At 44.2% G+C, this 25,976-nt stretch overlaps 1 protein-coding gene and 1 long non-coding RNA gene across 2 annotated transcripts; both read left to right on the forward strand.

The window, feature by feature from the left end:
- The first annotated feature begins 1,916 nt into the window (after positions 1-1,916).
- LOC26532991 (BTB/POZ domain-containing protein 7-like) lies at positions 1,917-3,734 on the forward strand. Its single transcript, XM_015188716.2, has 2 exons — positions 1,917-2,586; positions 2,646-3,734. The coding sequence occupies exons 1-2, from the start codon at positions 2,209-2,211 to the stop codon at positions 3,732-3,734; spliced, it is 1,467 nt and encodes a 488-aa protein (XP_015044202.2). The 5' UTR covers positions 1,917-2,208.
- A 6,277-nt stretch (positions 3,735-10,011) lies between these two features.
- Positions 10,012-10,731, forward strand: LOC117184544 (uncharacterized). Its single transcript, XR_004469942.1, has 3 exons — positions 10,012-10,026; positions 10,212-10,593; positions 10,680-10,731. It is a non-coding gene; the product is annotated as an uncharacterized lncRNA (long non-coding RNA).
- The last annotated feature ends 15,245 nt before the right edge of the window (positions 10,732-25,976 follow it).

Raw genomic sequence — 25,976 nt, forward strand, 5'->3', positions numbered from 1 at the left:
CTTCACTATCAATAACAGCTGTGGACATGGCATAGAATATAGGTCCACTCTGTATAGTCTCCGCTGAACTTGGGCAGCTGCAGCTGTGGCAAGCGCAATCGACTGGCTATGTACATAATGGATTGGGATTCACTTGAGTTCATTTGAAACGTGGAACAATGCGTGGCTTGCGAGCTCTGGCCCAACTCACGACGAAGAATGGTCCTCAAAGATAAGATGGACGAGTCCAATTTTCCAGGTGGTGTGTGCCACAATAAAATTCATTTAAGCTTCGTCAATGATTTTAACAATCCTCGCAGATCATATTCATCCATTTCGCGTAGCTTTTCACGATCCATCTCTGTTCGTATGGACTCTAGCCTGTGTAAAAAGGCTCTAGCCCTTAGCCTCCTGAAGGAAATCCAAGATGCAAGGAATTGGTTGCTGGCTGCGTTAGCACTAAACCTTTCATCAGATAGAGCATCGCCAACTTTCACAGTATTACTGTCATTGCGCATAGCCACCGATTCACTCCTTCTATTATTTTTTCTCTTGCCCATGGTTTCGGCTATAGTCTGTTAACGCGGAGTGTATAAGTCGATCAGAGTTAAATAAAATGATGCAACGCGCTAGTTCAAACTAGTTCAAAACTTGTTGTCGTTCACTTTTGCTGCACTTTTTATGTATTTATGTCCATAACGTATGCGCGCCAAAGCAACAAAGCAAAGCAAACTATCAGACCACGCTTAGATCTCTATGCGACGAAAGAGAAGCGAAAACGAAAGCGGGTCGCTAAAACTTTCGACAAATGTTAAGTTCACAATGTTCGTCCTTTGCGTGGGCGGAAGGGGGTGTGGCGAAATTTTGACACAAAACGGTCTAGGTCCGATATCAAAGGAGTGTGGATACCGAATTTGGTTGCTCTAGCTTTTATTGTCTCTGACTTTGCAATAGGCAAAGCCGACCATGAAACCTGTGTGTTAGAGAGAGACACAGCGAGAGAGAATGAAATTTTTTTCTTGATACTGTCTTTTATACGATTATACGATCTGGTTCTGATTTTGCATTCTAGAAGATCTAGTCATCCATTACGATTCAGCGTTTTCAGTTTTCCTGTATCTTTGAAATTGTGGATGACACAGATTTTTGCCCTATGTGGTGGTGAAGTGGTCGGGGCAAAGTATTTCTCTAGCTCTTATAGTCTTTGAGCACTAGGCGCTGATAGGGACGGACAGACGGACGGACGGACGGACGGACAGACAGACAGGGCTCAATCGACTCGGCTATTGATGCTGATCAAGAATATATACACTGTATGGGGTCGGAAACGTTCTGGACGTTACACACAGCCACTTTTACCACAAATCTAATATACCCCAATACTCATTTTGAGTATCGGGTATAATTACACCGTTGTTAAGGTTACAATTTGGATTTTATTGTCCGATATTGTTTGTGTGTTTTTGTTAGAGGCCGTGGCCGTGGCCGTGAACTTAGACTTAGGTGTTAGGCGCTTCGACGATGAAGACCGACTGTCTTGAAGAGTACTGACCTATTACCTTAAATAGTACTGACCGACTGTCTGACCGAAGCGTCGAAGCAGTGGATTATAAGAAGTAAGAACGTTACATATGTGTGTGCGTGTATGCACTGAGAGCGTACATGGGATGAACGCGATAATAGATATTAAGAGATATGTTCTTGACGTTACTTAAGGGCTATTCACGGCTGCTGCTCCGAACACGGTCATTACGTTTTTGTAATTTTTATATTTGTAACTTTTAATCACGTTATAGTTTTCTACATGTTGTGCATAAGTTTTGGAAATAAAACAGATCGAATTTAAAACTCATCTGCCTAAGCCTTTACGACGGCTATGGGCTCCGTTTTCCGATCGCTCAAACTGAATTAAGAAAATATTTTGATGTCTTGTGATATTTACAAATTTGTTTATTCCAGAATCAATAAATGCCAAAATGAACAAAAACACGTCGACTCTGGAGGACTTTTAAACCGCATAAGCACTATCTCGAAGGTTCCATATACCCATTCGGATAACGTAGTGCCATATTGGCCTATGAGTAGCCCCAAGAGTGGCGTCCGGGCTAGTCTAGCCTAAATATTGAGCATGAAAAAAATTGAATCTCTATGAATGTCCTAAAATGTATCAGGGCGTATTGATAGCGCCTCATATTTGGAATAGGAAAATTTACTTACCTTAGCTGGAAAATGGGAGCCAGTACTTCCAGTATTAACTATCCTAACGTCGCATCATCAGGAGCTGCACTTAATAGTACCGGAAACTCTAATGGAAACATATCGGTGCTGCTGCCCATGAGCATGGCAGGTATGGTCACAGCAGGAGCGGTTGGTATGACGACTGGCAGTGGTACTGGTATCAGTGGCGCACAGTACCATCGAGATCAAAGACGAAAGCGTGTAACTGGTTTTGCGACGCTTAAGAGAAAGTTTATACGTAGACGACGTTCGTCAAAAGCATATGATCACGCTCGCGTTCTACGAGATTTTGTGTCAGACTGGGCACCTATGGAGCTGGCAGCTCTTTGCGAGGAGTTCGAAGCCTTGTCGGCTTTAAGAGACTTATCGGTTAGAATGAAAACATTTATTGTTTGTCTATTAGTTTTTTAAACATCATATATTTATAGGTGCAAGCTGAATTGGCGCGACCTCCGGCAGCAACATACAAACAAGACCTTGCTGCTCTTTACGATCTAAATTTTTGCACTGATTGTGATCTTGTTTTTCGCGGGACTATTTTCCCGGTGCACAGATCAATATTATCAGCTCGTTGCTCCTATTTCCGTGACTTACTCGCAGGTTGTCCTGGTTTCGGAGCGCGTATATGTCTTGAACTGCCCACTTCGCCTATTGACGTGCCGCTTTTCTCTTCCCTATTGCGTTATTTATATACTGGCGATATGTGTCCGCATGATCCGGACATCGAAATCACAGTGTTGCGTCAGCTGGGAGACGACTTTGGCTCACCAAATCCTCTGGATCATGATCTTCGCTATTTGTTGGAGACTGGCGACTACGCAGATGCGGCACTTGTTTTCACAGCAGATGGTAACAACGACAATCTGCGACAAGACTCGGGTACCTCGGAGTACGGGTTTCGACCAAAGATCGAACTTCCATGCCATAAAGCTATTTTGAGTGCGCGCTCACCCTTTTTTCGTAATTTAATTGCGCGTCGAACGCGCAACATTGATGAGTACGTTGAACGTTCCTTACACGTGCCCACGCGAATTGTATTAGACGAAAGCGTTATACCGAAGAGATATGCGCGTGTACTGTTGCAAGCGATTTACCTGGACGTTGTTGATTTGACACTGATCTTACGCGGTGTTGGATCGGGTACGTCGGCAGGATCACTGGCGCAAGGCTGTGAGGATTTAATACTCGAGTGGCTGTCCCTTGATACTTTACCAACAATTTTAAAGTGGGGTTGCCAACCCCATGGCTCCGCGTGGGTGTTTAGACAAGCATGTCAGTACCTTCGAGAAGAATTTACCGTTATTAGCACCTCAACTGTCCTGCACCAATTAGATAAAAAGCAACTGTTACATGTTCTGCAGAGTAATTTTTTACAAGCTTCTGAGCTAGAGATTCTGCAGGCTGTTCTTAAATGGGGAGAACAGGAGCTCATTCGTCGTATGGAAGATCGTGAACCAAACTTGTTGTCACACACAGCTCACTCAGTTTCTTGGACGTTGGACGTTGACATGCAATGACTGCATCTTTCAAGAGGCGATGCAGTTACTGCACCGTCAAGTGGCCCGTGTGACACCAGCAGAAGGCTGTTACGCGCGGATCCCAGGCAAAACGCAGCCCTCCTCCCGCCCAACCGACCGAGGGGCGCTGCCGCATGACGCGCGGTGCGTAGCCGAACCAAACGCGAACATGCAAGAAAGATAGCTATTAGACTAACATTCGAGGAAAATTAGCACTAAACTTACTAAGAAACTAAGCATGCAATCAAAATACAAATACCACTACAGTTACTAATTAATAGAAAGGTGTGTAAGGATTAATAATTTAATAAGAGGAAGAGAATTAGTGTTGGATATAATATGGTAGAGGGAATTATAATCCGAGAATAAGACCCTAAACGGTTCATGCATGGAATAATTCGATCTACAAAGTGGAAGGAACAACGGTAAAATTTCTAGTCAGTCTAATAAGAATCGTGAAGTTTATGCGGCTCAACAGATCAGGGCTGTCTATGTCACCCCTGATCAAGTTGTGCATAAATATCACACCAAGCATTTTTCTACGGTTAACTAAGGATGGGAGGTTTACTAATAGTAGTCTACTAGAGTAAGATGGGAGTCTTACACCCGCATCCCAGTTAAGGCTCTTCGTTTCCTTCTCTTCCATGTCGGCTCTCTTTGCTGCGTGGCCGTAGTAGGCGTTTCTCTTTCGTGTTGTCTCTTCGCTGCTAATAAGCAAATTGCCTCACTATTTTGGGGTTTTCTTAGCCTATTTCTTATTTTAATTGGGGAAACTAAGGATTCATTGTTCATTGTCTAAGTAATACTAATTATAATAGAAGTAATAAGAATCGGATAAACAGTGATAATGAAATAATGAAATTAGATAACAAGCCGTCGGGGCGGTCCCTCCAGGGGATGGTGTCGTGATCAGTGTTGTGGAGGCTTATGCCTTCACAGCTCAATGATATAAGAACTACCTATCTCGATGCAAGATAAGTTTTCTCAGAACCCTAAAAAGTTTTACTGCTTCATAAACAGTAAGCGTAGAACGTCCGCACACACATCCTCGTTTTCAATTCGTAATGCATCGGCAAATAATGATCAGGGAATTGTCGATCTTTTTGCCCAATTTTTCCAGACGACCCATTCTGAGGAAAGCTACTCTGGTCATCCGTACCCAGACGGTTTACCAAGGTCATACGGCATTTTCAGTCCCTTGATAAATTAATGTTCTTTACTTCATGATCTTCGACTAGTTAAGCCGGTGTTTTTACCAGGTTCAGACGGGGTTCCAGGTTGTGCACTCAGGTACTGCGCCGAGGCACTGTGTGGACCCTGCTTAAATTATTCACCCTGTCCATTGATTATTCTTGCTTCCCTCCGATCTGGAAGGAATCGTTTATAATTCCTCTCCATAAAAAAGCTAGCAAGTATGACGCAACATCTCTTTGCGTGCCTCTCTTAAAACTGTTCAACCTCTCTCTCGATCTTGGTGATTTTCCCACCGTCCCACAGTGGACGGTGCTCTACGGAAATGGTGGCCAAAATACTGCCCGTGCGAGTATCAATACGGAATTTTGAAATTATCTTTATAAAATATTTACAAATTATAAATCAAACAATTGTTATGCGGGGACAACTCGGGACGCTTTTAAAGGAGGAAGAATATTGAATAAAGACTAAAACATTTTTTCTAATTAAATTTCAGAAATTAATTTTTATTGAATTTTATTGAACGAAAAATAAAAATAATAACAAATATTGAATGATGTGAAATAAGTTAAATTAATTAAGTTAATCAAAAACAGATTTGAAAAGAATAGATTTATTTTTGTTTTTGAAGTTTTTTGTTTGTTTTCGTTGCCCAGTTAAAAATGGATCCGAGCTCTACAATAATCTGTTTAACAAATCTGTATTTGTTGCTACACTTGAGATCTTCCGAGTGTGATGGAGTCGATACATTTTTATATCCTTATTCCTAGACTCAGCAGCTTCTTCGGAGAGCTCTCCAATCGATACTAAAGCATGTTTAATGACGTCAGGAGAATGACGTCTTTAAACTGCTTTGGTAGATCTTCATAAACTTCGTTAGCTTTATCAGGAAATTAGCCTTTATTTAAGCACCACTTATCAAAAAATGAATGCGAGAAAGCATACATAGAAAGCATATAAATAAATATTTATAGGCCAAGCGTTCAAAAAAATTAACAATAAGCCTATAAGATAAATACATTGAGAAATAAGAAAACAAAACAAATAAAATCGCAAAGCACATACAAAAAAACAAAAAGATAACATAAAACTTCCACGGAAATCAGTAAAAAGTCAACTAGGCCGCCTTAGCTAAATGCATATATCGCAAACACGGGCAAAAACGGGCAACTTATATTCATAGCTAAAAATATTAAAACAACAAAAAATTTTTATACATAAGTCTGAACTTAGCCAGAGAAGGGGTCTTTTATTTTAGTATTAAGGTAACAACAACACAGACAATAACATATGGAACAGTTTATTATTAAAACAAAACTACAGCACATTATATCGTAAACACAGTTGTATTGCATAGTAAATACCTTTTAATATTCATTTTAAATTGCAATATTACTAGTCGCGTATATATAATTTTTTATATCTTGAAATCGAGAGCTCACTCTGTAAAAAATTCAACTGCACAGTCCACATGCATTTTTGGTCTGTCTTTTCGAGCGTTTCGTTATATGCACGGTTGGAATAAAACAAAAACGAAATCACCGATTAATAACATATTCCTTTTAGAAATAGTGAAGACACATTTGGAAGCAAAATTTAAACTTTAATTTTTTTCCTAATGGCCTATGAAACCGTCCATTGTGCGTCTGGAAAGAATATAGACGTCGTCAAATTCCTTTGACCACCTCTTTATAAACCTCTGTGAGCCCTTTTTACCATAGGTTAGGTTAGGTTAGGTTGAGGCGGCTGCCGGGCTCGTTAGGAGTCCGTAACACTTAGGCCGGTTTCGGCCCGTTGTGATACCGCTTAGGATCTTCCCTTCCTGCGTAGTGAGACTTCCTATCAGCAATTATACCTTCCAGACGCTCTCACAAAGTTCGCGATCTTCCTGGGATATAGTTAGGACATCTCCCTTATACCATGGACGTCGGAAAAATCTTATTGTATCTTATACCCTGTTACACGTGTACGTGAGCGGATATATAAAATGCTATTTGCATCACTCTACTTGTTCTGCTACGCAACAAAAAAATTTTCTTAATTAAATGCTAATTTATACGAGGGCTATTTCGGCAATACTAATGCCAATATGTAAAATCTGAAAACGCCACAATTAACTTTGTCATTTTTAAGCACATATGCACATATGTACATATTGTTTTTTGTTTTGTTTACAATCAGTTCAAAAAATTCACTTTGCAAAAAATTGAAATATTTTTAGATATTTTTCGTTGGATTATTTTTCACAACTTTGACATAAATTATCCCAACAAGAATGTGTTGATGAACTTAGTTCTTTGTATGGCGCGAAAGCACCATTAAAAACGACAGATTATCGCTGGTTTTAAGCGTGGTCGTAGGCCATGACGAATCCCGTTAAGGTCGTCCAAAATCAGCTGTTATTTATTTGTGCTACACGACAGCACACACCTCAAACCACAAAACATCGATGGTGTAGGTGAACTGATAGAACAAGATCGACACGTGACATATCGTGAGATAGAGGCAGAATTGCACATTAGTTCCATTTAATACGTTCCATTTTGCATGAACACTTAGTTGTAAAAAAGGTTTGTTCTTGCTGGATACTCCATAACTTATCAATCTCTCAAAAAAAGGCTCGCGTCGATTGAAGTAAGGAAATTCTTAAAAACTTCGACCGTGGTCTTCAAAAGTCGTTTTTAAAATCGTGATAGGTGATAAATGATGGATATATCCGTATGAGCCGGAAACTAAACAGCAATTAACCGTGTGGGTGTTCCAAGATGAGCCACATACAACAGAAGTTGTTAGAGCACGAAGCACTTTGAAGAAAAAGGTCGCCTGTTTCTTGGGAGAATGGATCAATTCCGAATGGTACACGACCATTTTTTTCCGGAGCTCTCTGTAGAAATTCGCAAAATCAACTGCCGAACACGAATTATTCTCCATCATGACAAGTCGAGCTCTTACACATCCCGACAATCAGGTTCATTTTTAAGCAGTCAAAAAATCGAATTGATGACTCATCCTCCCTACAGTCCTGACTTGGCACCCAATGACTTCTTTTAATTCCGTCACATAAAAAAAACCAGCGTGGTCAACGGTTTACGAGCGCCGAAGAAGCAGTTAAAGAGTTCTAAACCCATGTTTTGGAGGTATCTCAAAAGGATTGGAAAAATTTCTATGAGCAATGGTTCGAACGAATGCCCTCGTATCTGGACTTTTGGCAAATAATTTTTTTAGTTCCCGGTGGCAGAGGCGTGAGCCTACAACAGATCAGGGCTGTCTATGTCACCCCTGATCAAGTTGTGCATAAATATCACACCAAGCATTTTTCTACGGTTAACTAAGGATGGGAGGTTTACTAATAGTAGTCTACTAGAGTAAGATGGGAGTCTTACACCCGCATCCCAGTTAAGGCCCCGCAGAGCAAAGAGTAAAAAGTTTTTCTGTACTGTTTCTATACGGTCCTGGTGTACTTTGTACTGAGGGCACCATACACAGGAGCCGTATTCTAAGATCGGACGAACAAGCGAGGTATAGAGAGTCTTTGTTATATAGGGGTCGTCAAATTCCTTTGACCACCTCTTTATAAACCCAAGCACGCCCATGGCCTTATTTACCATGGTAGAAATGTGTTCGGAAAACTTTAACTTGGGGTCTAACATAACACCCAGATCATCCACCAGGGTAATTCTCTCAAGAGAACCACCAAATAGGGTGTAGGGAGCCAACAAATGGCTAGAACGATGAAATGTCATAACTTTGCATTTCGCAGTATTAAGCTGTAACAAGTTTGCACAAAAACATGACTGAAAGCTATTGAGATCGGATTGCAAGCGAGAATGAAATGAAATGTCATTTTACTGGACACAGAGTTTAACATCATCCGCATACATAAGTACTCGAGAGTATGTTAATACTGAAGGCAAGTCATTAATAAAGAGTGTGAAGAGTGTGAAGGGGCCTAGATGGCTGCCCTGTGGTACTCCCGAAGAAACCTTTATTGGTAAAGAGAGGGAGTTTTTGAAGAGGACTCTTTGATACCTAGAACAAAGATAGCTAGAAATCCATCTCAGGAGGTTGGGCGGAAACCCTAAAAGGTCAAGTTTATGTGCTAAAAGGGAATGGTTTACAGAGTCGAATGCTTTACTAAAGTCGGTGTAAATAACATCCGTCTGTAAGTTACCTTGAAAGCCTTTAATAATGAAAGAGGTAAACTCTAACAAGCTCGTGGTGGTTGATCGCCGCCTTATAAATCCATGCTGAGTGGGAGATATACATAAGTGACTTGCAAAGATGTTGCATCTTGCAAAGATGTTGTTAATAACTTCTCAAACATTTTAGAAATTGGTTACTTATAACTAATAACAAATTGAACATAATTTAGAAATTTTTTTTAAAATTATTAATTACTTAATATTTTGTGTTACCAATCTTAGTAATGGGGTAAGGAAAGATCGTGTTATTATTAAACGAGCCTCAGGATCGGTTTAAAAACTTTTTTAAAATAGCATCAGAGCTGCAGAAATGTTTTGCAGTAGAAATTTCAGCTTGAATGATGGCAAGGCTTAATGGCAAGTGCACCTGCCAAAAAGTGGAATGAAGAAAGCTCTCTTAAATAAGGAAAAAGTAAATTGGGATGATTGTCACGAATCATATTTTCGGATGAACCGCACAGTTCGCCGTAGAAGAGGGGAACGCTATTCCGAAAATTTTAGCATTGCCACCGTAAAGCATTCGCTTTTTACTATGATATATCTAAATATATGCATATCTAAATATAAAATTGAGTCACTAATATTGATTAACGGTATGTTGAATGCAAGTATGAAGAAATTATTCACAGTGGAGTTGTCTTCATTATGGAATCAGTTAGTAAGATAGAAGAAGATTCCATCCTTTAGGACGATTCTGCACCTTGTCATCAAGCGCCCTCTGTAAATGATTCTTTGAAATTTGCTATTTTCGACAATTTTTCAAAGACAGATAAACATTTTGAAGGCGGAATTTGACATAAAGTTCTTAGGTTGTCCAGCTATCAATCCGATAGAGAATGTCTAAGCCAAAAACTATGGTTGAGTTAGTAGAAATTGTAGAAGAAGTTTGATTTGAGGTTTGTAAAAAACAAAATACCATTTTGGAAAAAAATCTCGTTTTCGTTGAAGAAACCGCTTTTATAATTTTGCTGACTTTTTCTCCTTCGTTTGATCAAATTACTAAATGACCGTTCAAAAAAGTGTTATTTAAAAACAATTTTTTTTTAATTGTATGAATATGATTTATATGATTAATTTATAGACAAACAAAAAAATTTAACGAATCGGATTACATTTGGGGTGACTCCATGCTGGAGAAGTCAAAATTGCATAAAATATCAGAGTGCGGTCTTTTTTTGTCGCTAGGTGTATATATTTCTGACATCGACATCTAAATTTTTGGTTGAAGGTTAGTGACACTCGTATATGCCTGTCCTCTCTATTGAGTTACAACTGATATTTTTTTTTTGTGTAATGTATTTTTTTTCTTTTTAGCATCTTCGTAAGCATATTAATGCCATGACGGAAGTGAACGATTCTCGCCTTAAAGTTTACGAACAGCTGGAAGTAGGTATTCAGGACCTAGAACGCGCAAACCAACGCCTCATCATCGAAAAAAACTCCGATAAAAAGCAAATTAAAACGTTAGATTTTTTAAGTACTATAAAGCTTTTTTTCTATTTAGCTAGTATTTTTATAAATAAGATATCTTCCAACACTGAAATATTAGAATCTCGCTGCGAAGAGCTCAGCCAACTGCTAAACGAATCAAAACAGGCCCTTAGTATTGAGAGACGGAAAAGTGATCGGTTGCAACAAGAACTTAATATCAGCATGCCTCCTACTGATAAAAAAATTGGCGATCACAGTGAACAACGCAATATAAAGGTATGCCAAAACCACAATAAAATCCAAGCCTTGGGGTTCGAACATATAGATACCCTTGCAGGTAACATATTATATTCTTGACGATATTTCTCTTGAAACACAAAGTCTTTTAGAAACGCGATTATCAGACCACCGAATAACTGTTCTGTTCTCTGGAACTGTTCTCTGTTTTCTCTGAAAAGACATTGATCGTATGCAAAAATAGGTAATTGGTTCCTTATCTTTAAGACATATTAAAAATAGTGAACAAATTTGGAAACTGGAAAATCAAATTTGCGTATTGGTTGTAGGGGGCGGATCACCGGAGCGGGTATCCAGCGACGGATGGGAAAGTATCCAATTGAAGAAGTCAGAATGCTTCCAATAAATGCAAAAGATTCAGTGTATTTGCGGTTGTTGTTTGTATAATTGTGTATGAATAAAAGCGCGCATGTGCACGACGGCAGCTTGTAGCGGGGAGGAAAAACGTAACTGATTCTTACATGATACATGCTAATACTGGTGAGCGAGAGGCAGGCAGAGGACGATGTAACTGGCTGTTAACAGGCTGTTAGCCTGGGGTGCTAACAGCTCGGTTGCCCTGCTACAGCTGCTGCCCGGAACATGGATGGATTTCTAAGCAGAGTCGGCACCGGTAGGCATTGACGTTCCGTGATAAACGTTGTCTCGGATCCCGGGTCGATTAAAGCGCGGGCGCGGAAACTTGTCTCCAGGTGGAAAATATTAATAGCTGCCGTGCCCAGAAGGACAGCTTTTTGGCCGGAGGCGAAATAATTTTGAACGCTGGGCGGCGCGTCGGAAGAACTCGGATTTGGTACGACTGCCGAAGTAGACTCACTGGAAATTGGATAGCCACGGTGCAGCAGCGTGTGGTGTAGGTCCCCACAAGTACTGCAGTTATGCGCACTTTGGCATTTCCGGATCTGATGGCCTCTCAGGAAGAAGTTGAGACAAAGCTGTCTCTTTTTGATGCAGCTGGAACGAGCATCAGCGTTCATCTGGAGGAAGTGAGGTCATAGCCGGATTGGGTGATTCTGTTTGGAGAAAAGATTACACGTGCTCCTCTTTGGATTTACTGTGGTCTCGAACGAGTGAATCCTCGTAGGAGAAGGACTTCCTTGGGACCGGAACGGATTTCTTCGGGAAGGTGACGGATGCGAATCGCTTTTCGAACTGTATAAGGCGGACGGGTTTCCCTCGATGACTTCGAGCATCAGATATTTCTGGCTTCCATGAAGGCATTTCATTTTTTGTGGTGACGGAATCTTCCCACAAAGCCCTTGTCAACCTCGGTAATTTGGAGGCGCAAATGGTGCCATGATCGAATTATTGTAATGGGGGACCTCCCATTTCTTTCTTGGCTGCCTTGTGATGACGCTAACCTGTTGTTTCCCAATTGCCATAATGACTTTATCAATGGGATAACGGATAGTTCCCTTGTCCAAATTAATGCCGTTAAAAACATGAGGGACAGACTTCTTGACCTCGTTTTTGTTAACGATGGTTCTCTTGCTACGGTATCTAGAGCAAGTCCAATATCTCTCCCTGAAGATCCTTACCATCCAACTTTGTTGATATCACTGGAGTGTACACAATCTGGATGTGTTGACAGTTCCATGGCTCCTTGTCACATAAAGTGTTTTCGCAAAACAAACTTTATCGATTTAGATCTACATCTCTCGCGTGTTGATTGGTCGTTTCTTTATTCATTACCGTACATAGATGCAACTGTTCACCTTTCACAATGTAGTAGAAACTTTCGTAGTGATCCTAAAAAATTCTATTCGTTCGTTAACTCTAAGCGCAAGTCAAACGTTTTTCCTCCGTCCCTTCATTACCAGAACAAAACAGAAGCTTCTGCTGTTGGTATTGCAAATTTATTCGCTAACTTTTTCCAAACAACGTACTCGTCTCATATTTACAACGCATCCACTCCGTATCCGTACCAGCTACCTCAAGCTAACAGCATTTTTCTGCCCTTTTTCGAGGAAAGCGTTGTTTTGGAAGGTTTGTCATCTATGGACATATCGTTTTCTGCGGGTCAAGATAAGGTACCAAGTTGCATCTTAAAACACTGTGCCCAGTCCCTTTGCAAACCCTTGACCTTTCTCTTCAACCTCTCTGAAAAATTAGAAGAGTTTTTCTAATCAGTTACCGAAAACTTTGGGTGGCTGTAATTTAAATTATTTATTTGGCGGGGCGAAAAACTTGATACGCTCGATCTATTTCAAGGTTGGCGAACAACTATATTTTCTTCACAATTCAAATCTCTTACTCTAGCTATCCTACGGTGGCAAAGCGGGGCGAATTCGCCAAGAGCGAGAGAGCGAGCTTTTATTGCGCTCCCGCTTTGCCCTAGCCTAACTTACACTAGACTTCATAATTCATAATTCATAATTCATAATTCCATCTATAACTAATAATTGTGGCCATGGATGGAAGGTCACGCAACACCGGCCCCGTTGAACGCCTGCATCGGCTTCAACACATTGGGAGCGGCGCTAATTTGTGTATGGGCCGCCGAAAAACCGCTCCAGTGCTAGTCCTTATTTCGACGACCCTGACCATGCCGTCCTCTCCTGCGTGCGTGGCTATGACCCTCCCTACGAGCCACTCCTGAGGCGGCAGATTGTCCTCGGCCACGATGACGAGGTCTCCTTCCTCGAGGTTCGGTTGCTGCTGGTGCCATTTGCCCCGAATTTGCAGCCCCAGGACATATTCGCGGGACCATCGCTGCCAAAACGCTTGCCTGACTGACGAGACAAGTCGCCATCGCCGCAAGCAACTGAGACTCTCCTGGTCCGGAGTCCGCAGTGCTGGGGGGGCGATGAGCGACCCGCCTGTCAGCAGGTGCCCGGGTGTTAGGGCCTCGCCGTCGCTTGGATCTTGGCTGATGGCTCCCAGCGGCCTCGAGTTCATTATGGCCTCGATGCCGACGAGGACTGTGGCGAGCTCTTCGGCGGTTAGGAGCGCGCTGCCTACCGCCCGTAGGAGTAGGCTCTTGGCAGTTTTTACACCTGCCTCCCATAGCCCTCCCATGTGAGGAGCTCGCGGCGGTATGAACGCAAATTCGCATCCGTTTTTTGACGCAAAGTCGCGAATTGCGTCTCCCTGCTCCTTGAGCCTGATCCGCAGAGCGCTGAGATGGCGGCTCGCTCCGACGAAGTTCGTCCCGTTGTCGCAATGAACGACTTGGGGATATCCTCGGCGCCCGACGAACCTTTGAAAAGCCAACAAAAAACAATCAGTGGTTAGATCGGAAACTATTTCTAGGTGAACCGCCTTGGACGCAAAACAAACAAAAAGCGCAATGTATGACTTGTATGGGGGCCTTCCGCGAATTTTCAATGTCGTGTGCACTGGTCCACAAAAATCAACGCCGCAAATTGAAAATGGGCGGAGAGCACGGAGTCGATCTGCGGGTAAATTCCCCATGAGTTGCGTCAGCAATCGAGGCTTGCATTTAAAACAGCGCATACAGGATCGAACTGTCTGACGGCAGACTTCCTGAGCGTTCACTATCCACACGCTCTGTCGAAGGATGCTCACAAGTGCTCGTGGGCCGACATGAAAATTCGAATGGTGCAGATGACGAATATAGCTTCGCACGAATTGCGAGCGCTTAGTCAAAAGCAGAGGAAACTTGGCATCGTATGATATAGGAGCTTTAGCTAGTCGCCCCCCCACTCGCAACAACGAAAAGTTACACCAAGTCCCTGTGTCTTCATGGATGAATGGGTTCAACCGCTGAAGACTAGGACCAATTGTAGATCCTTTCCTAACCTTTTCGATTTCTCCTTGATACTCGTGATGCTGGACGATTTCGACAATTTTATAAAAGGCTTCATTGTATTCGGTCGGTGAGATAGTTTTTTCGAATTTTAGGCTTGGGTCTTTACATTTTCTTATAAAGCGGAACACATACACGAACACTCTAAGCAGTTTGAGATGTGACGAGAATCCCTCGATGACATCTAACAGCTCCGAACTTCGCACAGCCGCGGTCAGCCCGACCGCAGTCTTCCTCTTTTCCAGCTGAAGATCATCGGAGTGTTCGAAATGAGCGTTCTTGGGCCAGTTTTCTTCTTCCTCTTTCAGAAATGATGGTCCTTCGAACCAAATTGACTGAACGATTTCGTCGACGTCACAACCTCTTGAGACAATATCTGCTGGGTTCTGTTTCGTGGGTACATGCCGCCACGTAGCATCATCTGACCACTCTTGAATCTCAGCCACTCTATTTGAAACGAAAGTCGACAGCGACGATGGATGAGACCGGATCCAATGGAGAGTTACCTCTGAATCCGACCAATAAACGACTCGTTCAATGGGCACGTTTAATAGGGGCTTGATTCTGTGACAGAGATCTGCGAGAAGGTGAGCGGCACATAACTCAAGCCTTGGGAGCGTTTTGGTCTTGAGCGGCGCTACTTTGGATTTCGAAGTCAACAATGATACTTTTAAACCTTCTGCAGTTCTGCTACGTATATAGACGCACGCTCCATACGCTCTCATGGAGGCGTCAGCAAAGGCATGTATTTGAACCGGTGACATCGGATCGGAATACACAAACCGAGATATGGATATGTCTTCCAATTGAGATAGTGTATTTTTCAACTTATTCCACGCTGTTTCCAAATGCAGCGGGATCGACTCATCCCAATCTAGTTTGTTAAGCCAAAGCTCCTGCAATAGGATCTTGCCTTTTATAACGATAGGACTTAATAAACCTAGGGGGTCAAACAACTTTGATGTCACCGATAGTATGTTCCGTTTTGTCGCTCGGAGACCCATAACTGAATTGTCAATTTTGAACTTAAAGGCATCGTCAGTAGGTAACCATGAGATTCCTAACGCCTTTGTCGACTCTGAATCCGAGATTGTTATGGGTTTGGCTGTGCTCTCAGATGCGGTGATCTCGGGTGAGTTTGAAAACCACTTAGTCAACTCAAACCCTGCGGTCTGAAGAACCTGAGACACTTCGGACTTAATTGCCCTTAGCTCCTCTACGCATGCAGCACCAGTCAACAAGTCATCGACGTAAAAGTCGGACCCAATAACGTTAGCAGCTCTAGGGAATGAGAGCTTCGCAGACTCACTCAACCTTTTCAAACACCGGATAGCTAAGAATGGGGCTGGTCCAGTCCCATAGGTTACAGTGTTGAGCTTGTATAATCTCAAGGATTCAGAAGGGTCTCTTCTCCACACTATGAGCTGAAACTGCCGATCCGCTTCGTTCACCATCACTTGGCGATACATCTTTTTAACATCAGCAGTCAGGGCAAACCTGTGCAGACGGAAACGGAGCAGTGTCGAGTATAATTCCTCTTGAATGGTAGGTCCCACCATCAGAATGTCATTTAAGGCCACCTGTGAGGACGTCTTGGACGAAGCATCGAACACGACTCGGAGCTTGGTAGACGTACTTTGGGGCCTCAGAACACACTGATGAGGGATTACGTAGTGTGAAGTAGACGGAATCGTATTGTCAGTAGGAGACATATGACCTAAGGAGAGGTACTCTTCCATGAATTCCAAGTACATTTTCTTCAACTCAGGGTCACGATGCAATCGTCTTTCAAGCGACAAAAACCGCCGTTTCGCAACCTCAAAGGAGTTTCCTAAACAATTTGGATCTGATTTAAACGGGAGCCTTACTTCGAACCGACCTGATGATAGTACCTGAGTCGTCTTACGATAGTGTTCTTCACATAGCTTGTGCTCAGGTGTGGCAATTTTCTTGGTAGATGGCATTTCTTCCAGTGACCAAAACTTTTTCAAGGTCCTATCGATGGATACTAGCAACTCTTCACTGCAACTCAAACTGTTTGTAATTTGAGGAGCAGAACTCCTGGAAACATATTTTCCCGACACAACCCAACCAAGAAGGGTTTTCTGAAGAGTTGGAAAGTCAGGACCTTGTTTAATTTGACCAACAGCTAATAATTCAAAGAACGATTCTGCTCCAATTAACATATCTATTCTTTGTGGCTTGTAGAAATAAGGGTCTGCCAGTGGTAGGTTCTCTGGGATTCGCCAGTCAGTCACATTCACTGACTGGTCAGGGTGATAACCTGAAATTGATTTCAGGATCCAAAAATCAAAGGAGAACTCACTACCATTTATTCGCGACTTCACCACTGTGTGTATTTTATCCTTTACTTGGGAATTAGATTCACCAATTCCAAGCAAGTTAATACAGGACTCCTCTCTACGGATCTGTAAGCGATTAGCGAGGTCCTCGGTAATGAAATTTGTTTGTGATCCAGAGTCGAGCAGAGCTCTGGCCAGAATGTGTTCACCGCTCTTAGTTCGGACGCTTACGATCGACGTAGCCAGAATTACCCTGTCCAACGCTGTCGCATGCAAAACATGTGACGTGGAAGGTTGATTCTGAATTGATGGAGGAGAAGGACTCTCTTGGGGTGGTGGCAACGCGAGACTATTAGCCGACACTGTGTATCGATGCAATAATGTATGATGTGAGCGGCTGCACACTCGACATTTATTGGCTTTGCATTTTACAACAGCGTGGCCTTTTCGCAGACAATTAATGCATAGGGATGCCGACTTAGCAAACTCAAACCTTTGCATCACCGAGAGACGCGAAAATGAAGGGCAATTTGACACTACATGGTCTCCTGAATTGCAGTAGCTACAAGTTTGCTGAGTTCTACTGTTGGTGGAAGTGGAAGAACAAGCAAATGAACTGCGATTATGTTGCTTGCTTGGCATGACTTTGTCTTGCCTTGGCTTGGTCGATTCTTCAGCAGACAGATGCTGGTATCGACGATTCAAGACTTTCTCAAAGTCGGACCAAAGCGGCAACTTCTCATAAGTAAGCTGTTCATCCCACTTTTGTTTCGTCACTGGGTCGACTCTGTTTAAAACGAGATGAATGAGCATTGCATTCGAAATTGTTGTATCATCTCCGATCGACAGTAACGATCCGTAAATCGACGAAACAGTATCGATTAGAGTTCTTAGAGATGATGCAGATTGATGCGACATTCTCGGCAGATTGAACAATGTGGAAATATTATTCGTGAAAATCAAATAATCGTTGTCATACACTCGTTTTAGGCCAGCCATGGCCTTTTCATAATTTGCCTCGGTGACTTGGAACGCCTTTATTGTTCCTAATGCTTCATCAGAGAGGCACGAAATCAAATGATTAAATTTTTCGATCACCGGTATGCTGTTGTCGCTATGGACTAGTCTTTCGAAAAGGCTAATGAAATTTTTGAATTCCGAGTGTTTACCACTAAATTTGGGTAATGCCAATTTCGGAAGTCTAGCATGAGTTGGGGCTGAAGAAGACACTGGCTTCGTCTCGCTTGCTGCATCAAAGGCGGCGATAAGCGACATTATCTTTCCTTTGGTGACAATTATCAGCTCTTCCAACTCGGCTGCATATGCATCATCACCTGTTATATCCTCGATTTGCTCCTGCAAATGGTTAGCCTTTTCAATTGAAGCATTCAAACAATCTAATCTACATTGTAATTCCGGTAATTGCAAAGGAATCGACCCTTGATCTAATCGATCCTCTAAGCGGCGAATGCTTTTTACTCTACTTTTGAGCCTAATCTTTAAGTCTTCAAGAGTGGGTTTACTTTTTTCTGCCATAATGGTTGTGTTTTTATTTATATATTTATTATTAATATTTTTTTTTTTTTTTTAATTTTAAATTTTTGAACGAGAACGATAATCGAAAACGAATTTTAATTGAATGTCGATGCACGAGGTATCAAGGGAAAGAGTTGTTGCAAGTAACAGCCGAAAACAATATACCCGTTAGATACAGGGTAGCGCGTCACTTGGCAAGTAACAGCCGAAAACAATATACCCGTTGGATGTAGGGTAGCACGTCACTTGGCGCACCGTTAAGCTCAAGAGCGGCAACGAAAATTCTCCCAACAAATACAACGCAAGCAGCAGTGGAGAAGCGAAAGCGAAAACGAAATAATGCACCGGTGCTGCTGCTTGTATGTATGTGTGGATATTTTCTATACGCCGTGGCTTGGGTGAACGAACGAACAAACTTTGTTCTAACGACGAGAAAGGTAGAACAAAATAAAATGGGGGGGGGGGGGGGGGGGGGCGTTGACAGTGATTGCAGTAAACGAAAGATGTATGTATGTATGTACATATGTATAACTGTTGCGTCCAAATAGCGGTTCACATATGTATGTCTGTTTGGGTCGATATGTATGTATGTATTTATGTTTTTAGTTATATTTATGCAATTAATAACAAAATGCATGCAATCAAGCTCTACTATATATGTATCATACGTCTGTGCCTAGAATTGAAGGCGATGTGCAATGTATTCAGCACAAGACACCTCAAAGAAAGATCTGAATGTCTTTAGCTCAGCCTTCAATTTTCTGCACAAATACCTCTGATTCCTCTTTTGGATTTTTGAATCCAACTGCTACTTTCCTGTCTTTTTCGCAGGGCATCCCTCGGCGGTAGCAGAATTGCACAAAAATTATTGTTGGCGCGACCGACGCGATGATATTTTACAAAAATTGATTGCCGATTGCACACACACACGACGCGGGCAACGAATATGTTTGCATATGTATACTGCAATTTCTTGTGTCACTGTCACTTGTTTTTTGTTGCCTATAATTCACTTTACAGTCCACCCGGGGGCGCCATGAAAAATTAGAAGAGTTTTTCTAATCAGTTACCGAAAACTTTGGGTGGCTGTAATTTAAATTATTTATTTGGCGGGGCGAAAAACTTGATACGCTCGATCTATTTCAAGGTTGGCGAACAACTATATTTTCTTCACAATTCAAATCTCTTACTCTAGCTATCCTACGGTGGCAAAGCGGGGCGAATTCGCCAAGAGCGAGAGAGCGAGCTTTTATTGCGCTCCCGCTTTGCCCTAGCCTAACTTACACTAGACTTCATAATTCATAATTCATAATTCATAATTCCATCTATAACTAATAATTGTGGCCATGGATGGAAGGTCACGCAACACTCTCCTTGGAACAGTCTTGTCTCCCAGTAATTTGGAATGAGTCCTATATCATTCCGCTTCACAAAAAAGGTTCAAGATCAAACATTGAAAACTATCGTGGTATCGCAAAGCTTTCCGCCATCCCGAAGCTTCTTGAGTTCCTGGTCACCCGGCAACTGCAACATCTTTGTTGCAGCTTGATATCTCCGTCGCAACACGGTTTTTTCAGACATCGTTCAACATCGACTAACCTTCTTGAGTTTTCTAACCTAATCCACCGTGGTTTTCAAATTGGTTTGCAGACGGATGTAGTTTTTACTGACTTCAGCAAGGCATTCGATTCTGTGAACCATGCTCTGCTTATTCACAAGCTCTCTTTATTAGGGTTCCCAACGAATCTTCTAGATTGGATTTTGTCCTATCTCTCTAACCGCACTCAACGTGTTTTATTTTCTAACGTGTTGTCAAATACTGTAAATGTTACTTCAGGTGTGCCACAGGGAAGTCATCTGGGCCCGCTTCTGTTCATTTTATTTGTGAATGACCTTCCTCAAGTTATAACATACTCTACTACACTAATGTATGCTGATGATGTCAAAATCTGTCTTTCTTACTCTGATTGGTATTTGCACACACGCCTTCAACTTGATCTAAGTGAACTACTATTGTGGTCTTCAACTAATCTTCTTTTTCTGAACCTTTCCAAATGCAAACTTATGACATTTTACCGACGTGCTCCTCATTTTGTCCCATATGTTCTAGGAAATCATGTCCTTGAACGAATTTCGAGTTCAAATGACCTCGGAGTCCTTTTTGATCATAAGATGTGTTTTAACACCCATATAGCTGCAACTGTAAATAAAGCTAAGGGTGTTTTAGCGTTCATCAAGCGTTGGTCCAAGGAGTTTGACGACCCGTACGTTACGAAACAACTGTACATCTCGTTAGTACGTCCTATATTGGAGTATTGTTCTTGTGTGTGGAGCCCGCAGTATAAAGAGAAGCAGGCTGTTATTGAATCCGTGCAAAAGCAATTTTTAATTTTTGCCCTTCGGAACTTTAACTGGGACTCAGGTAGAATCTTGCCACCCTACCGGTCTAGGCTAAATCTTATTGACCTGCCGTCGTTGCACCATCGCAGAATATGCAATGGCGTAATGTTCGTGCACAAGCTCCTTCTTGGGACTGTTGACTCCCAAACTCTCTTGGGTCAGATTGACTTGGCCGTTCCATCTAGACCTACCCGTACTTTTAGGCCTATCCGTATACCCATATGTAGATCTAATTATGCTGATCATGAACCTTTTAGGGTTTTATGCCATAATTATAACTCCCTCTATCAAACCCTATCCCCTGAACTGTCTCTTAAACTAATTGCATGCAATATTTATAATCATTTAAATTTAGCTAACTTTTAACTTATCTTTTTCCGCCTTTAGTAACTAAGTACCATGATTAACAGATAATTGTTAATTTAATAAATAAATAAAAAATGGTCACCAGCAAGCTGTCCCAATTTTCGGTTGAGACCTTGGAGTGGGACAGTGCGGTTAAGACCCCTTGGATCATGCTGAGAAGCTCCCTTAGCGCACGACTTGACTCGGAACCGAAGGAACATTGATCGCAGTAAAAAGGTCTCGGAACATAGGCCAGCGGACGTAGTCCTCAGCGAAAACTTCTATGTTGCATGGGGGGAGTCTGCAGCCGCCGTGGAATTCTGGTTGTGTGGAAGGACGGCCTGCTGGTTGTACTTGTTGGTTTCTGGTTGGACACTGTTCGTACACAGTAAAGCAGTCATCGAATTTGGATTGAAGGTCCGCTTCAGCCTGCGGACCCTCTTCAGCCACATGCTTCGGATTTGGACATGTCGTACCGTGGCAAGCGAGGCGGATGGAGTGCGGGGATTCGGAAGGTTTATTCGCTCTCCGAAATGCATAAGCTTGCGTAAGGCTGCTTCGAATTTAGCCATTGCGGCAGTGGCGGCGGAGCGAACCAGCGGAGCTTATGGTGGGCCCTGGAGTACCTGGCGACTTCACTTTGTGAGTCAACGAGGTGGGCGTTTCTGGGGCGGAAGAGCTGCGTGGTCTTCTGACATTTGGAGAGGTCACCGACAAAAGTTTTTTACTCTCTTCACGACCTGTTGTCATATTCGGAACTCACGAAGAAAAAAAAAATATCGATGTTGATGTTGATGTTGATCGATAGGTCGCCCATCCCTGGTTCCACGGGTGATGGACAGATTGAAAATTTAAATGCAATTAAGTGCCAAAACACGCACCTTGCATGGATTGGCGACAATTTATCTTAAATTCGGAAGTGCTTATGTGTACAGAGGATACCGTGCAGTGCAGCAGGACTGGATATATTTATGTGATGCGATCGCACCATATACCGAATTGAATGGAGAGGGAGGAAAGAAGATGACGATGTAGATGTGGATGTTCATGTACTACGAACCGTGGATATGTGGTTTTGGTGGAATTTTTTGCGAGTATTTATATTATGGAAATCGTAAATACTACGATCAAAAAGCAAAGAAACCAACCAAGAAAGAAAGTTGAGGATGGACACAAATATTGAGGCACGAGGTACCAATATATAGTCGTTTGCAAGCGGCCGATAAAAAACAATATACCATAGAAATGCAGGGTAGTGCATCACTTGGCGCTCCGTTACGGTCAAGCGTGGTACCGGTGCTTAGTTTGTCCGGCTTCGCTCCAGCCTGCGCAGCCTTGATCACGCTTGCTGCCATGTCGGCGACCGCGCTCCATGATTGCTCATCGGCTAGCATCTGGTCGGTGAAGTTGTCCACATTCACTTCTGCAAGCGTCTCCCCTAGCCTCGTTCGTTCTTGCGAGAAGCGGGGGCAAAGAAGACGTGCTCTGCATCCTCGTCGACTCCAGGCCCGCAGCAGCTGCAATACGGGTCGTCAGCATGCCTAAAGCGATGCAGGTACTGCTTGAAGCAGCCATGCCCCGTCAGTTGGCCCAAATAATGGTCCATTTGGCCGTGCCTTCTTCGCAGCCATGGGCTAAGCTGGGGAAGGAGACGTCTGGTCCACCTCCCTTTTGCCGCTTGGTCCCAGCGCCGTTGCCACTGGGCTATGGTGCGCTCTCGCCGCTCGCTGGCTACCTCCACCTTGCTCTGCCGCTCAGCTGCCAGGAGATCCAGCGGGACCATGCCTGCCACAACAAGTGCGGCGTCTTCAGACACCGTCCGGAAGCAGCATGTAACCCTCAGGGCACAGCGTCGGTATGCGCTTCTGCAGTCTCTGCTGTATGTGGAAACCATCATTGCTGGTGCCCACACTGCTGATCCATATAAGATTATAGAGGTGACCACCCCAACGATGAGCTGCCTGCTACGCTGCCGTGGTCCCCCTGTATTGGCCATCATCCTGCAAGTGGCCGCCGTTGCTGCAGTCGCTTTTGCGCTGGCGTATTCCAAGTGGGCCTTGAACGTCAGCCTCTGGTCCATCATTACCCCAAGGTACTTTAGCGTAGGCTTGGTCCTGATGATCGTGCTATGGACTCTCACACATGCCTGCTCGACCTTTTTACTGCTGCTCATTAGCACAGCCTCCGTCTTCTTCTCCGCCAATGCTAGCCCGTTGGCTGCGAGCCAGGCCACTATCATCCCGACTGCTACGTTGGTTTTCTCCTCTGCGTCTCTTACGTGTTTCGACACTGTCACCAGTGCTATGTCGTCGGCGAAGCCCACCAGGGTGCACCCTTCTGGTAATGTAGGCCGCAGGATGTCGTCATACATCACGTTCCACAGTATCGGCCCTAGGACCGAGCCCTGTGGGACGCCTCCGGTGATTTGGTGATATTCTGCTCCTTCTTTTTTTTTGCCTCCAGCCCATCGCGTTTCTGCCATGGCTTCCCTGGCAAGGTTTGTCACCATCTCGATGGCGTCAGTGGTGCTCCTCTGCTTGCGGAACCCGAATTGGAGGTCGGAAAGTCCGCGACGCTCAGCCAGTTCCGCCTCCAGTCGGTTACATACCATCCTCTCGAAAATCTTGCCCATGGTATTCAGCATGCACAGCGGCCGGTATGACGATGGGTCGTTGAGCTCTTTGCCTGGCTTGGGCATCAGCCTTGGCCGTTTCCATGCTCGTGGGACTGTCCGCTCCGCTAGGCACTGGGTGTATATTGTGGCGAATGCTTCCGGATGGGCTCTAATTATGCATTTTAGTGCTGCATTAGGGACTCCATCTGGACCTGCCGCTTTCCCGATCTTCAGCTTACCCGTGGCCTCCAGTACTTCTCTGGCAGTGATGATGGTGGTGGTGTCCCTCAGGCTAGCTCCTTCTACCCTAGCTTCTTCTTGTAAGGGTGGTTGTCTAGGGAAAAGGGTGCCGACTATCTCTCTCATATGCACCGGATCCTTGGGCATAGGCTGTCTGTTTAATCTCCCCATGACTAGTTTGTATGCTCCGACAAAAGGTTCCGCATCGGCCGCATCGCAGAGCTCCTTGAAGCATTTGAGTTTGCTGCTTCTGATGGCCTCCTTCAGCTCTTTTCTTTTGGCCTTGAATGCCGCGCCATTTACGCCAAATTGGGCGGAGCCTCTTGCTCGCTGGTAGGCACGCCGAGTTGCGCAGCACTCCCTCCTGGCCTTGGCAATGTGCTCATTCCACCACGGTACTGGCCGGTGCCTGCTTCCTCCGATCTTTCTTTTTTTCATGGCTGCATCACAGGCCGCTTTGACGGTCCTGTAAACGGCAAGCGCGGATGCTTCAGCATCCACGGCGGCGCTTAGGTTTTCTGCTACCCGGCCTGGAGCGCCCGCTGTATCCTTGCTGTGTTCCTGGGTGCAAAGGTTTCCGTCATTACGGCTAAGTGATCGCTATGGGTGTAAGCACTCAGCAATTGCCACTTCGCGTGGCGTGCGAGCTCTGGGCTTGCAAAGGTGAGGTCTATAATAGACTGCTTTGCTGAACGTTGGTGTGGTTCCTGTGTTGAGGAGACAGACGTTCAGGCTTGCAAACTTGTCCAGGAGCGATGTCCCACGGGGTGTGTTCTTGGCGCTGCCCCAAGTCGTGGCCCATGCGTTACAGTCGCCCGCTATCAGGACCGGCGATTTGCCTCGTGCGTCGTTAGCGATGTTGCTGATGATCGCCTCATACTCCTGCTGCGTGAACCTTGGTGCTATGTAGCAGCTGTAGACAAACGTCCCGCTGTGCTTAGCTCTCACTTATCCCACTCTGGATACTCTGTGGGTAAGCTGGCCTGGTTGTGGGCCACAGCTCCAGATTGCTGCTCCTCCGTCTGAGCTTTGCTGCCAGAATCCTTCGTGTTTTTTGCCGTAGGGCTCGCTGAGTAGCGCTTTGTCGATCTTCTGCTCCAGGACTGTTTGCGCCAACAGATCCTGAGCAGCTCGGCAATGGTTTAGGTTGAGCTGCAGGAGCTTAACCATCTACCAGTTTGGCTAGTGCCTTCTTATACTCAGGGCAGCTGCGGCTGAGGGCCGAGTGGGCTGCTGAGCGGACGTCTCCTGGCTTGCCAGCGCATAGTATGCACATTGGCGGGTTGTTGCACTGGTTGTGCTTATGCCCCTCCCCACCACATTGACACAGGCCGCTTGGATCTGCACCTGGCTGCAGTGTGTCCATAGGCCATGCACTTGAAGCAGCGGGTTGGCGCAATCCGTTGCCGCACGCGGCAGACAACACAGCCGATCCGAACTTTTCCGAGCTCCAGGAGCTTCTTTGCGAGTGCGGGCTGAAGGTTCAGCGTAGCTACCTGCGTTGCGCCATATGCTTTCCGCATGTACGGCGCTGCTCCTTGTGGTAAGTCGCCGTCGATCGCTGCAGCTTTGGCCTCACATACCTCGTCGCCTGTCGTGAGCTCGTCTATGTTGAGTACCTCAACCGCGACTGTCTCCTGCATGGCCTTCACGGCTGCCTTGTCCCCAAGCGCTACCTGGATGGCCATCTGTAGCTCCTGGTTGGCGGGGTCTGAGGATTGTTGCATCCTTAGAAGCAGCTCGCCCGAGGCTGTCTTCCTGATGCCCTGAACCTTGTTTTTGAGGTTCTGGAGCGTTGGTGCTGCCTTCACCAGTTTGAGGATGTCGGCGTATGATGCCTCCACGGAGCATTTGACGAGCACTGCGTCTGGTCGGCCTGTCTGCTTGCGTTTCGCACGCCTGCCTCTCACC

Source organism: Drosophila pseudoobscura, chromosome X (genome assembly GCF_009870125.1).
Source record: "Drosophila pseudoobscura strain MV-25-SWS-2005 chromosome X, UCI_Dpse_MV25, whole genome shotgun sequence".
In the NCBI taxonomy this organism is placed as follows: Eukaryota; Metazoa; Arthropoda; class Insecta; order Diptera; family Drosophilidae; genus Drosophila; species Drosophila pseudoobscura.

Coding starts and splice junctions, on each gene's coding strand:
- LOC26532991 (XM_015188716.2), top strand. CDS start 2,209: ATGGGAGCCAGTACTTCCAGTATTAACTATCCTAACGTCGCATCATCA. Junction 2,587..2,645: donor CGGCTTTAAGAGACTTATCG/GTTAGAATGAAA, acceptor ATATATTTATAG/GTGCAAGCTGAATTGGCGCG.